General features: G+C 47.1%; 1 protein-coding gene across 4 annotated transcripts in view; it reads left to right on the forward strand.

Moving 5' to 3' along the window:
• Positions 1-14,974, forward strand: part of PDE2A (phosphodiesterase 2A) — a 794,043-nt gene that overhangs the window by 750,469 nt on the left and 28,600 nt on the right. For all 4 annotated transcript variants that reach the window (XM_088461174.1, XM_088461173.1, XM_088461172.1 and 1 more), the window contains 2 exons: positions 7,155-7,225; positions 12,566-12,688. In XM_088461174.1, the coding sequence (XP_088317300.1) occupies positions 7,155-7,225; positions 12,566-12,688 (194 nt within the window). The remainder of the gene's footprint in view (positions 1-7,154; positions 7,226-12,565; positions 12,689-14,974) is intronic.

Here is a 14,974-nt window from a genome sequence, read left to right on the forward strand (position 1 = left end):
CTGCACTCTAATAATCTCTCACATTACTGCTGTATGGTGTCTCTCTGCACTCTAGTGATCTCTCACATAACTGCTGTATGGTGTCTCTGTGCACTCTAGTGATCTCTCACATAACTGCTGTATGCTGTCTCTGTGCACTCTAGTGATCTCTCACATTACTGTTGTATGGTGTCTCTCTGCACTCTAGTGATCTCTCACATTACTGCTGTATGGTGTCTCTCTGCACTATAGTGATCTCTCACATAACTGCTGTATGCTGTCTCTGTGCACTCTAGTGATCTCTCACATTACTGTTGTATGGTGTCTCTCTGCGCTCTAGTGATCTCTCACATTACTGCTGTATGGTGTCTCTCTGCACTCTATTGATCTCTCACATTACTGCTGTATGGTGTCTCTCTGCACTCTAGTGATCTCTCACATTACTGCTGTATGGTGTCTCTGTGCACTCTAGTAATCTCTCACATTACTGCTGAATGGTGTCTCTCTGCACTCTAGTAATCTCTCACATTACTGCTGTATGGTGTCTCTCTGCACTCTAGTAATCTCTCACATTACTGCTGTATGGTGTCTCTCTGCACTCTAGTGATCTCTCACATTACTGCTGTATGGTGTCTCTTTGCACTCTAATAATCTCTCACATTACTGCTGTATGCTGCCTCTGCACTCTAGTAATCTCTCACATTACTGCTGTATGGTGTCTCTCTGCACTCTAGTGATCTCTCACATTACTGCTGTATGGTGTCTCTCTGCACTCTAGTGATCTCTCACATTACTGCTGTATGCTGTCTCTGTGCACTCTAGTAATCTCTCACATTACTGCTGTATGGTGTCTCTCTGCACTCTAGTGATCTCTCACATTACTGCTGTATGGTGTCTCTGTGCACTCTAGTAATCTCTCACATTACTGCTGAATGGTGTCTCTCTGCACTCTAGTAATCTCTCACATTACTGCTGTATGGTGTCTCTCTGCACTCTAGTAATCTCTCACATTACTGCTGTATGGTGTCTCTCTGCACTCTAGTGATCTCTCACATTACTGCTGTATGGTGTCTCTTTGCACTCTAATAATCTCTCACATTACTGCTGTATGCTGCCTCTGCACTCTAGTAATCTCTCAAATTACTGCTGTATGGTGTCTCTCTGCACTCTAGTGATCTCTCACATTACTGCTGTATGGTGTCTCTCTGCACTCTAGTGATCTCTCACATTACTGCTGTATGCTGTCTCTGTGCACTCTAGTAATCTCTCACATTACTGCTGTATGCTGTCTCTGTGCACTCTAGTAATCTCTCACATTACCGCTGTGTGGTGTCTCTCTGCACTCTAATAATCTCTCACATTACTGCTGTATGCTGTCTCTCTGCACTCTAGTGATCTCTCACATTACTGCTGTATGGTGTCTCTCTGCACTCTAGTGATCTCTCACATTACTGCTGTATGGTGTCTCTCTGCACTCTAATAATCTCTCACATTACTGCTGTATGGTGTCTCTGTGCACTCTAGTGATCTCTCACATTACTGCTGTATGGTGTCTCTCTGCACTCTAGTGATCTCTCACATAACTGCTGTATGCTGTCTCTCTGCACTCTAGTGATCTCTCACATTACTGCTGTATGGTGTCTCTCTGCACTCTAATAATCTCTCACATTACTGCTGTATGGTGTCTCTCTGCACTCTAGTGATCTCTCTAATAACTGCTGTATGCTGTCTCTGTGCACTCTAGTGACCTCTCACATTACTGCTGTATGGTGTCTCTCTGCACTCTAGTGATCTCTCACATAACTGCTGTATGCTGTCTCTGTGCACTCTAGTGATCTCTCACATAACTGCTGTATGCTGTCTCTGTGCACTCTAGTGATCTCTCACATTACTGCTGTAAGGTGTCTCTCTGCACTCTAGTGATCTCTCACATAACTGCTGTATGGTGTCTCTCTGCACTCTATTGATCTCTCACATTACTGCTTTATGGTGTCTCTCTGCACTCTAGTGATCTCTCACATTACTGCTGTATGTTGTCTCTCTGCACTCTAGTGATATCTCACATTACTGCTGTATGCTGTCTCTCTGCACTCTAGTAATCTCTCACATTACTGCTGTATGCTGTCTCTGTGCACTCTAGTAATCTCTCACCTTACTGCTGTATGCTGTCTCTCTGCACTCTAGTGATCTCTCACATTACTGCTGTATGGTGTCTCTGTGCACTCTAGTAATCTCTCACATTACTGCTGTATGGTGTCTCTGTGCACTCTAGTGATCTCTCACATTACTGCTGTATGGTGTCTCTCTGCACTCTAGTGATCTCTCACATTACTGCTGTATGGTGTCTCTGTGCACTCTAGTAATCTCTCACATTACTGCTGTATGCTGTCTCTCTGCACTCTAGTGATCTCTCACATTACTGCTGTATGGTGTCTCTGTGCACTCTAGTAATCTCTCACATTACTGCTGTATGCTGTCTCTCTGCACTCTAGTAATCTCTCACATTACTGCTGTATGGTGTCTCTGTGCACTCTAGTAATCTCTCACATTACTGCTGTATGGCGTCTCTCTGCACTCTAATAATCTCTGACATTACTGCTGTATGGTGTCTCTGTGCACTCTAGTGATCTCTCACATTACTGCTGTATGGTGTCTCTCTGCACTCTAGTAATCTCTCACATTACTGCTGTACGGTGTGTCTCTCTGCACTCTAGTAATCTCTCACATTACTGCTGTATGGTGTCTCTGTGCACTCTAGTAATCTCTCAGATACTGCTGTATGGTGTCTCTCTGCACTCTAGTAATCTCTCACATTACTGCTGTATGGTGTCTCTCTGCACTCTAGTAATCTCTCACATTACTGCTGTACGGTGTCTCTCTGCACTCTAGTAATCTCTAACATTACTGCTGTATGGTGTCTCTCTGCACTCTAGTGATCTCTCACATTACTGCTGTATGGTGTCTCTCTGCACTCTAGTGATCTCTCACATTACTGCTGTATGGTGTCTCTCTGCACTCTAGTGATCTCTCACATGACTGCTGTATGGTGTCTCTCTGCACTCTAGTGATCTCTCACATTACTGCTGTATGGTGTCTCACTGCACTCTAGTGATCTCTCTAATAACTGCTGTATGCTGTCTCTGTGCACTCTAGTGATCTCTCACATTACTGCTGTATGGTGTCTCTCTGCACTCTAGTGTTCTCTCACATTACTGCTGTATGGTGTCTCTCTGCACTCTAGTGATCTCTCACATAACTGCTGTATGCTGTCTCTGTGCACTCTAGTGATCTCTCACATTACTGCTGTATGGTGTCTCTCTGCACTCTAGTGATCTCTCACATAACTGCTGTATGGTGTCTCTCTGCACTCTATTGATCTCTCACATTACTGCTGTATGGTGTCTCTCTGCACTCTAGTGATCTCTCACATTACTGCTGTATGTTGTCTCTCTGCACTCTAGTGATATCTCACATTACTGCTGTATGCTGTCTCTCTGCACTCTAGTAATCTTTCACATTACTGCTGTATGCTGTCTCTGTGCACTCTAGTAATCTCTCACATTACTGCTGTATGCTGTCTCTCTGCACTCTAGTGATCTCTCACATTACTGCTGTGTGGTGTCTCTGTGCACTCTAGTAATCTCTCACATTACTGCTGTATGGTGTCTCTGTGCACTCTAGTGATCTCTCACATTACTGCTGTATGGTGTCTCTCTGCACTCTAGTGATCTCTCACATTACTGCTGTATGGTGTCTCTGTGCACTCTAGTAATCTCTCACATTACTGCTGTATGCTGTCTCTCTGCACTCTAGTGATCTCTCACATTACTGCTGTATGGTGTCTCTGTGCACTCTAGTAATCTCTCACATTACTGCTGTATGCTGTCTCTCTGCACTCTAGTAATCTCTCACATTACTGCTGTATGGTGTCTCTGTGCACTCTAGTAATCTCTCACATTACTGCTGTATGGTGTCTCTCTGCACTCTAATAATCTCTGACATTACTGCTGTATGGTGTCTCTGTGCACTCTAGTGATCTCTCACATTACTGCTGTATGGTGTCTCTCTGCACTCTAGTAATCTCTCACATTACTGCTGTACAGTGTGTCTCTCTGCACTCTAGTAATCTCTCACATTACTGCTGTATGGTGTCTCTGTGCACTCTAGTAATCTCTCAGATACTGCTGTATGGTGTCTCTGTGCACTCTAGTAATCTCTCACATTACTGCTGTATGGTGTCTCTGTGCACTCTAGTGATCTCTCACATTACTGCTGTATGGTGTCTCTGTGCACTCTAATAATCTCTCACATTACTGCTGTATGGTGTCTCTGTGCACTCTAGTAATCTCTCACATTACTGCTGTATGGTGTCTCTGTGCACTCTAGTAATCTCTCACATTACTACTGTATGGTGTCTCTGTGCACTCTAGTGATCTCTCACATTACTACTGTATGCTGCCTCTGCACTCTAGTAATCTCTCACATTACTGCTGTATGGTGTCTCTGTGCACTCTAGTAATCTCTCACATTACTGCTTTATGCTGTCTCTGTGCTCTCTAGTAATCTCTCACATTACTGCTGTATGGTGTCTCTCTGCACTCTAGTGATCTCTCACATTACTGCTGTATGGTGTCTCTGTGCACTCTAGTGATCTCTCACATTACTGCTGTATGCTGCCTCTCTGCACTCTAGTAATCTCTCACATTACTGCTGTATGGTGTCTCTGTGCACTCTAGTAATCTCTCACATTACTGCTTTATGCTGTCTCTGTGCTCTCTAGTAATCTCTCACATTACTGCTGTATGGTGTCTCTCTGCACTCTAGTGATCTCTCACATTACTGCTGTATGCTGCCTCTCTGCACTCTAGTAATCTCTCACATTACTGCTGTATGGTGTCTCTCTGCACTCTTGTAATCTCTCACATTACTGCTGTATGCTGTGTCTCTGCACTCTAGTAATCTCTCACATTACTGCTGTATGGTGTCTCTGTGCACTCTAGTGATCTCTCACATTACTGCTGTATGGTGTCTCTTTGCACTCTAGTAACCTCTCTCATTACTGCTGTATGGTGTCTCTCTGCACTCTAGTGATCTCTCACATTACTGCTGTATGGTGTCTCTTTGCACTCTAGTAACCTCTCTCATTACTGCTGTGTGGTGTCTCTCTGCACTCTAGTAATCTCTCACATTACTGCTGTATGGTGTTTATGTGCACTCTAGTAATCTCTCACATTACTGCTGTATGGTGTCTCTGTGCACTCTAGTAATCTCTCACATTACTACTGTATGGTGTCTCTGTGCACTCTAGTAATCTCTCACATTACTGCTGTATGGTGTCTCTGTGCACTCTAGTAATCTCTCACATTACTACTGTATGGTGTCTCTGTGCACTCTAGTGATCTCTCACATTACTACTGTATGCTGCCTCTGCACTCTAGTGATCTCTCACATTACTGCTGTATGGTGTCTCTGTGCACTCTAGTAATCTCTCACATTACTGCTTTATGCTGTCTCTGTGCTCTCTAGTAATCTCTCACATTACTGCTGTATGGTGTCTCTCTGCACTCTAGTGATCTCTCACATTACTGCTGTATGGTGTCTCTGTGCACTCTAGTGATCTCTCACATTACTGCTGTATGCTGCCTCTCTGCACTCTAGTAATCTCTCACATTACTGCTGTATGGTGTCTATGTGCACTCTAGTAATCTCTCACATTACTGCTTTATGCTGTCTCTGTGCTCTCTAGTAATCTCTCACATTACTGCTGTATGGTGTCTCTCTGCACTCTAGTGATCTCTCACATTACTGCTGTATGGTGTCTCTCTGCACTCTTGTAATCTCTCACATTACTGCTGTATGCTGTGTCTCTGCACTCTAGTAATCTCTCACATTACTGCTGTATGGTGTCTCTGTGCACTCTAGTGATCTCTCACATTACTGCTGTATGGTGTCTCTTTGCACTCTAGTAACCTCTCTCATTACTGCTGTGTGGTGTCTCTCTGCACTCTAGTAATCTCTCACATTACTGCTGTATGGTGTTTATGTGCACTCTAGTAATCTCTCACATTACTACTGTATGGTGTCTCTGTGCACTCTAGTGATCTCTCACATTACTACTGTATGCTGTCTCTGTGCTCTCTAGTAATCTCTCACATTACTGCTGTATGGTGTCTCTGTGCACTCTAGTGATCTCTCACATTACTGCTGTATGCTGTCTCTGTGCACTCTAGTAATCTCTCACATTACTGCTGTATGCTGTCTCTGTGCACTCTAGTGATCTCTCACATTACTGCTGTACGCTGTCTCTGTGCACTCTAGTATTCTCTCACATTACTGCTGTATGGTGTCTCTGTGCACTCTAGTGATCTCTCACATTACTGCTGTATGCTGTCTCTGTGCACTCTAGTGATCTCTCACATTACTACTGTATGGTGTCTCTGTGCACTCTAGTGATCTCTCACATTACTGCTGTATGCTGCCTCTCTGCACTCTAGTAATCTCTCATATCATGTAGAACTTGGCCTGTAACTCCTGAGAGATCATATCCACAGTCAGGCTCTCCCTGCATCCCAACACACCTATTTAATCCCAGCGATACATAACTCTAACATACAATGTGTCTGTTTAACCCCTGAGATACATAACTATATCATACAATGTGTCTGTTTAACCCCTGAGATACATAACTATATCATACAATGTGTCTGTTTAACCCCTGAGATACATAACTATATCATACAATGTGTCTGTTTAACCCCTGAGATACATAACTATATCATACAATGTGTCTGTTTAACCCCTGAGATACATAACTATATCATACAATGTGTCTGTTTAACCCCTGTGATACATAACTATATAATGCAATGTGTCTGTTTAACCTCTGAGATACATAACTATATCATACAATGTGTCTGTTTGACCCCTGAGATACATAACTATATCATACAATGTGTCTGTTTGACCCCTGAGATACATAACTATATCATACAATGTGTCTGTTTGACCCCTGAGATACATAACTATATTATACAATGTGTCTGTTTAACCCCTGAGATACATAACTGTATAATACAATGTGTCTGTTTAACCCATGAGATCATACACAACTGTAACATATATACATACTTACATACATGTGTATTGCTCCTCACATGCTCTTCTCCCTCCCGCAGGCTACGCTGAGTATGTTTGAAGACATGAACTTTGTCAACAACTACAAGATTGATCGGACGACACTTATCAGGTTTGTTTCTTTGCCCGTTGATGTCGGTGATTGCGCCCTGTGGATAGGATTCTACATTCAGTGCTAATTCATGTAAAGGATAACCAGGACATGTACCATAACATATAGGATCAGTAGCAGAAGGTATTGTCAGAAACTTCCCTTTATAAGCTATGCTGCATTACACAATTCTAAGGGGCATATTTACTAAAGTGCAGGTTTTTAGAAGTAGAGATGTTGCCCATAGCAACCAATCAGCTTGTAGCTATTATCTTCTAAAAAGCGCTAGATAAATGTTGAGTAGAATCTGATTGCATATACGTCCGACAGAACGTCCCAGATGTCGTCGCTCGGGAGCACGCATAGTGCAAACACACTAGACCATTTGGACTGTATGGTGGTCTAATTCGACATATCGTATAACTCGCATAACTTTGCTGTCCGGTTTCACTGACCACACCCACTGCGAAAGACGAGGTTTTGGGTAACAGTCTAGTCTGGGTGGTCAGTAGATGACCACACCCACTGCGAAAGACGAGGTTCATGGGTAACGGTCTAGTCTGGGCGGTCAGAAGATGACCACACTAACTGTGAGAGATGTGAGGTTCATGGGTAACTGTCTAGTCTGGGCGGTCAGCAGATGGCAACACCCACGGCGAGAGACAAGCATCAGTGTAACGGTCTAGTCTGGGCGGTCAGCAGATGACCACACCCACTGCGAGAGACGAGGCTCATGGGTAACGGTCTAGTCTAGGTGGTCAGCAAATGACCACAGCCGCTGCGAGAGATGAGCGCCGGTCTAGTTTAAGCTTTCAGAGGATGACCGCACCCACTCCGAGAGACAAGCGTCAAGGTAATGGTCTAGTCTGGGCGGTCAGAGGATGTCCACACCCACTGCGAGAGACAAGGTTTAGGGTAATGGTCTAGTCTGAGCAGTCAGCAGATGTCCACACCCACTTCGAAAGACGGGGTTCATGGGTAATGGTCTAGTCTGGGCAGTCAGCAGATGACAACACCCACTGCGAGAGACAAGCATCAGGGTAACGGTCTAGTCTGGGCGGTCAGCAGATGACCCCCACCCACTGCGAGAGACGAGGCTCATCGGTAAACGGTCTAGTCTGGGCAGTCAGAAGATGACCACACCCACTGCGAGAGACAAGCATCAGGGTAATGGTCTAGTCTGTTCGGTCAGAAGATGACCACACCCACTGCGAGAGACTAGGTTTATGGGTAACGGTCTAGTCTGGGCGTTCAGAAAATGACCACACCCACTGTGGGAGATGAGGTTCATGGATAACGATTTTAGTCTGGGCGGTCATAAGATGACCACACCCACTGGGAGAGACGAGCTTCCTGGGTAACGGTCTAGTCTGGGCGGTCAGCAGATGACCACGGTCACTGCGAGAGATTAGCGTCAGGGTAACGGTCTAGTCTGGGCGGTCAGAGGATGACCACACCCACTATGAGAGACAAGCATTAGGGAAACGGTCTAGTCTAGGTGGTCAGAAGATGACCACACCAACTGCAAGAGACGAGGTTCATGGGTAACGGTCTAGTCTGGGCGGTCAGAAGATGACCACACCCACTGCGAGAGATGAGTTTCATGGGTAACGGTCTAGTCTGGGCTTTCAGCAGATGACCACACCCACTGCGAGAGACAAGCATCAGGGTAATGGTCTAGTCTGGGCGGTCAGCAGATGACCACACCCACCGTGACACACGAGGTTCATGGGTAACGGTCTAGTCTGGGCGGTCAGAAAATGACCACACCCACTGTGAGAGACGAGATTCATGGGTAACGATCTAGTCTGGGCGGCAATAAGATGACCACACCTACTAGGAGAGACGAGGTTCATGGGTAACGGTCTAGTCTGGGCAGTCAGAAGATGACCACACCCACTTTGAGAGATGTAAAGTTCACGGGTAACAGTTTAGTCTGGGCGGTCACAGATGACCACACCCACTGTGAGAGATGTGAGGTTCATGGGTAACGGTCTAGTCTGGGCAGTCAGAAGATGACCACACCCACTGCGAGAGACAAGCATCAGGGTAACGGTCTAGTCTGGGCAGTCAGAAGATGACCACACCCACTGTGAGAGATGTGAGGTTCATGGGTAACGGTCTAGTCTGGGCTGTCAAAAGATGACCACACCCACTGCGAAAGACAAGCATCAGGGTAGTGGTCTACTCTTGGGCAGTCAGCAGTTGACCACACCCACTTTGAGAGAAGAGGCTCATGGGTAACGGTCTAGTCTTGGCGGTCAGCAGAAGGCAGCACCCACTACGAGAGACAAGGTTCATGGGTAATGGTCTAGTCTGGGCTGTCACAGATGACCACACCCACTGCAAGACACAAGCATCAGGGTAACGGCCTAATCTGGGCAGTCAGAAGGTGACCACACCCACTGCGAGAGACGAGGTTCATGGGTAACGGTCTAGTCTGGGCGGTCAGCAGATGACCACACCCACTGCGAGAGACAAGCATCAGGGTAACGGTCTAGTCTGGGCGGTCAGCAGAGAACCCCACCCAATGCGAGAGACTAGGCTCATGGGTAACGGTCTAGTCTGGGCGGTCAGAAAATGACAACACCCACTGCAAGAGACGAGGTTCATGGGTAACAGTCTAGTCTGGGCGGTCAGAAGATGACCACACCCACTGCGAGAGATGTGAGGTTCATGGGTAACGGTCTAGTCTGGGCGGTCAGAAGATGACCACACTAACTGTGAGAGATGTGAGGTTCATGGGTTATGGTGTAGTCTGGGCGGTCAGCAGATGGCAACACCCACGGCGAGAGACAAGCATCAGTGTAACGGTCTAGTCTGGGCGGTCAGCAGATGACCACACCCACTGCGAGAGACGAGGCTCATGTGTAACGGTCTAGTCTGGGTGGTCAGCAAATGACCACAGCCACTTCCAGAGACAAGCATCAGGGTAACGGTCTAGTCTGGGCCGTCAGAAGATGACCACACCAACTGCTAGAGATGAGGTTCATGGGTAACTGTCTAGTCTGGGCAGTCAGAAGATGACCACACTAAGGGCCTCATTCAGAGGCGGTCGGAGGATGCATGCGGTCGCTCAGATACTGGGTGGCCGCTTGCATCCTGACCGCCCGCCTCTGTTTCGGTCGTTAGGCTGTGGGTTTACACCCATAGCTCTAACTACCGCTAGCGTGATGGTCGCGATGGTCAGAGACCATCGCGACCATCGGGGCTTACGACGAGACCCTAGGGTAGGGTCTCACTTGTCGTAAGCCCCGGAGAGATTCTGGCTCTTTCAGAGCCGGAAGCTCTCTACTGACATCACTAGTGATGTCAGTGGGGCCTCCCCCAAACGGTAGGCGTTCCCATGGGAACGCCTCCGTTTGGGCTGCCACCCCCCCGGCCCGCCTTCCAAATGGGGCGAGCTGACAATCAACATCGACAGCTCGCCCCCTTTGGAAAGAGACCCGCTACGACCGGCATTGTCCGGCTCCCTCGTGCGCATGCGCACTTGACAAACATCGACGCGGCCGTGCGGTCGTAGACTGTACGGCCGCCTCTGAATGAAGGCTTAACTGTGAGAGATGTGAGGTTCATGGGTAACGGTCTAGTCTGGGCGGTCAGCAGATGGCAACACCCACGGCGAGAGACAAGCATCAGTGTAACGGTCTAGTCTGGGCGGTCAGCAGATGACCACACCCACTGCGAGAGACGAGGCTCATGGGTAACGGTCTAGTCTGGGTGGTCAGCAAATGACCACAGCCGCTGCGAGAGACAAGCATCAGGGCAACGTCTAGTCTGTTCGGTCAGCAGATGACCACACCCACTGCGAGAGACGAGGTTCATGGGTAACGGTCTAGTCTGTGCGATCAGCAAATGACCACAGCCACTTCGAGAGACAAGCATCAGGGTAACGGTCTAGTCTGGGCGGTCAGAAAATGACCACATTCACTGCGAGAGATGAGGTTCATGGGTAACGATTTTAGTCTGGGCGGTCATAAGATGACCATACCCACTGGGAGAGACGAGGTTCAGTACAGTATGACCACACCCACTGCGAGAGACAAGCATCAGGGTAACGGTCTAGTCTGGGCGGTCAGCAGAGGACCCCACCCAATGCGAGAGACGAGGCTCATGGGTAACGGTCTAGTCTGGGCGGTCAGAAAATGACAACACCCACTGCAAGAGACGAGGTTCATGGGTAACAGTCTAGTCTGGGCGGTCAGAAGATGACCACACCAACTGCAAGAGACGAGGTTCATGGGTAACGGTCTAGTCTGGGCGGTCAGAAGATGACCACACTAACTGTGAGAGATGTGAGGTTCATGGGTAACTGTCTAGTCTGGGCGGTCAGCAGATGGCAACACCCACGGCGAGAGACAAGCATCAGTGTAACGGTCTAGTCTGGGCGGTCAGCAGATGACCACACCCACTGCGAGAGACGAGGCTCATGGGTAACGGTCTAGTCTAGGTGGTCAGCAAATGACCACAGCCGCTGCGAGAGATGAGCATCAGGGTAACGGTCTAGTCTGGGCGGCCAGAGGATGACCACACCCACTACGAGAGACAAGCATCAGGGTAACGGTCTAGTCTGGGCGGTCAGAAAATGACCACACCCACTGCGAGAGATGAGGTTCATGGGTAACGATTTTAGTCTGGGCGGTCATAAGATGACCATACCCACTGGGAGAGACGAGGTTCCTGGGTAACGGTCTAGTCTATGCGGTCAGCAGATGACCACGGCCACTGTGAGAGATGAGTGTCAGGGTAACGGTCTATTCTGGGCGGTCAGAGGATGACCACACCCACTACGAGAGACAAGCATTAGGGTAACGGTCTAGTCTAGGTGGTCAGAAGATGACCACACCAACTGCGAGAGACGAGGTTCATGGGTAACGGTCTAGTCTGGGCGGTCAGAAGATGTACTTATATCTTCTGTAATAACTTGTGCTGCCGGCTGGTGTGGATCTGAGGTTTGGCAGTAAATACGGCAGATGATACCTGGACAGGTGATATGATATACCATACCCATGTACTTATATCCTCTGTAATAACCTGTGCTGCCGGCTGGTGTGGATCTGAGGTTTGGCAGTAAATACGGCAGATGATACCTGGACAGGTGACATGATATACCATACCCATGTACTTATATCTTCTGTAATAACCTGTGCTGCCGGCTGGTGTGGATCTGAGGTTTGGCAGTAAATACGGCAGATGATACCTGGACAGGTGACATGATATACCATACCCATGTACTTATATCCTCTGTAATAACCTGTGCTGCCGGCTGGTGTGGATCTGAGGTTTAGCAGTAAATACGGCAGATGATACCTGGACAGGTGACATGTCCCGCATTGATATTGTTGTCCTTTGTGTGTTTAGATTTTGCCTTATGGTGAAGAAGGGGTACAGGGACCCTCCGTATCACAACTGGATGCACGCCTTCTCTGTGTCACACTTCTGCTATCTCCTCTACAAAAACCTGGAACTCATCAATTACCTGGAGTATGTTTTATCAGGTGTTGTAGTGTATGTCACTATAAGTCGCACATCCCGGCCTCTTACACTGGGTGGCGCTCTGTCATTTTAGGAAAGAGGAAGGGACTGATCATCTTCTATATTATACTGTTCCAGTGACCGTCACAATCTTCATTTCTAGTCTTTGAATAAATAAAATGTTTACTGCTGTCCTGTCTGTGCTGTACTGTATCTCTCTATCCCTCAGTATATGCACAGACCTGTCTGTACTGTACTGTATCTCTCTATCCCTCAGTATCTCCACAGACCTGTCTGTACTGTACTGTATCTCTATCCCTCAGTATCTCCACAGACCTGTCTGTACTGTACTGTATCTCTATCCCTCAGTATCTCCACAGACCTGTCTGTACTGTACTATATCTCTATCCCTCAGTATCTCCACAGATCTGTCTGTACTGTACTATATCTCTATCCCTCAGTATCTCCACAGACCTGTCTGTGCTGTACTGTATCTCTCTATCCCTCAGTATATCCACAGACCTGTCTGTACTGTACTGTATCTCTCTATCCCTCAGTATCTCCACAGATCTGTCTGTACTGTACTGTATCTCTATCCCTCAGCATATCTACAGATCTGTCTGTACTGTACTATATCTCTATCCCTCAGTATCTCCACAGATCTGTCTGTACTGTACTATATCTCTATCCCTCAGTATCTCCACAGATCTGTCTGTACTGTACTATATCTCTATCCCTCAGTATCCCTTTGATGAGACACTCCGAGCGAAGGAAAGTCCTTCGCTCGTCGCGTCTCGCGCATGCGCGCGACGGAGCTCCCTCCGTCGTGCACATGCGCAATGCAGACCATCTCCCCACTTGCGAGCGGACAGCCGCTCGCGAGTGGGTCTGAATGAGGGCCTATATCTCTATCCCTCAGTATCTCCACAAATCTGTCTGTACTGTACTGTATCTCTATCCCTCAGTATCTCCACAGATCTGTCTGTACTGTACTGTATCTCTATCCCTCAGTATCTCCACAGACCTGTCTGTACTGTACTATATCTCTATCCCTCAGTATCTCCACAGATCTGTCTGTACTGTACTATATCTCTATCCCTCAGTATCTCCACAGACCTGTCTGTGCTGTACTGTATCTCTCTATCCCTCAGTATATCCACAGACCTGTCTGTACTGTACTGTATCTCTCTATCCCTCAGTATCTCCACAGATCTGTCTGTACTGTACTGTATCTCTATCCCTCAGCATATCTACAGATCTGTCTGTACTGTACTATATCTCTATCCCTCAGTATCTCCACAGATCTGTCTGTACTGTACTATATCTCTATCCCTCAGTATCTCCACAGATCTGTCTGTACTGTACTATATCTCTATCCCTCAGTATCCCTTTGATGAGACACTCCGAGCGAAGGAAAGTCCTTCGCTCGTCGCGTCTCGCGCATGCGCGCGACGGAGCTCCCTCCGTCGTGCACATGCGCAATGCAGACCATCTCCCCACTTGCGAGCGGACAGCCGCTCGCGAGTGGGTCTGAATGAGGGCCTATATCTCTATCCCTCAGTATCTCCACAAATCTGTCTGTACTGTACTGTATCTCTATCCCTCAGTATCTCCACAGATCTGTCTGTACTGTACTGTATCTCTATCCCTCAGTATCTCCACAGACCTGTCTGTGCTGTACTATATCTCTATCCCTCAGTATATCCACAGATCTGTCTGTGCTGTACTATATCTCTATCCATCAGTATCTCTACAGATCTGTCTGTGCTGTACTGTATCTTTCTACATCCCTCATTATATCCATAGATCTGTCTGTACTGTACTGTATCTCTCTATCCCTCAGTATCTCCACAGATCTGTCTGTACTGTACTATATCTCTATCCCTCAGTATCTCCACAGACCTGTCTGTACTGTACTGCATCTCTCTATCCCTCAGCATATCTACAGATCTGTCTGTACTGTACTGTATCTCCCTATCCCTCAGTATATCCACAGATCTGTCTGTACTGTACTGTATCTCTCTATCCTTCAGTATATCTAGAGATCTGTCTGTGCTGTACTATATCTATATCCCTCAGTATCTCCGCAGATCTGTCTGTACTGTACTGTATCTCTATTCCTCAGTATATCCACAGATCTGTCTGCACTGCATCTCTCTATCCCATAGTATCTCCACAGATCTGTCTGTACTGTACTGTATCTCTCTATCCCTCAGCATATCTACAGATCTGTCTGTACTGTACTGTAGCTCTCTATCCCTCAGTATCTCCACAGTCCTGTCTGTGCTGTATCTC

Source organism: Taudactylus pleione, unplaced genomic scaffold, assembly GCF_031769625.1.
Source record: "Taudactylus pleione unplaced genomic scaffold, aTauple2 ptg001023l, whole genome shotgun sequence".
Taxonomy (NCBI): Eukaryota; Metazoa; Chordata; class Amphibia; order Anura; family Myobatrachidae; genus Taudactylus; species Taudactylus pleione.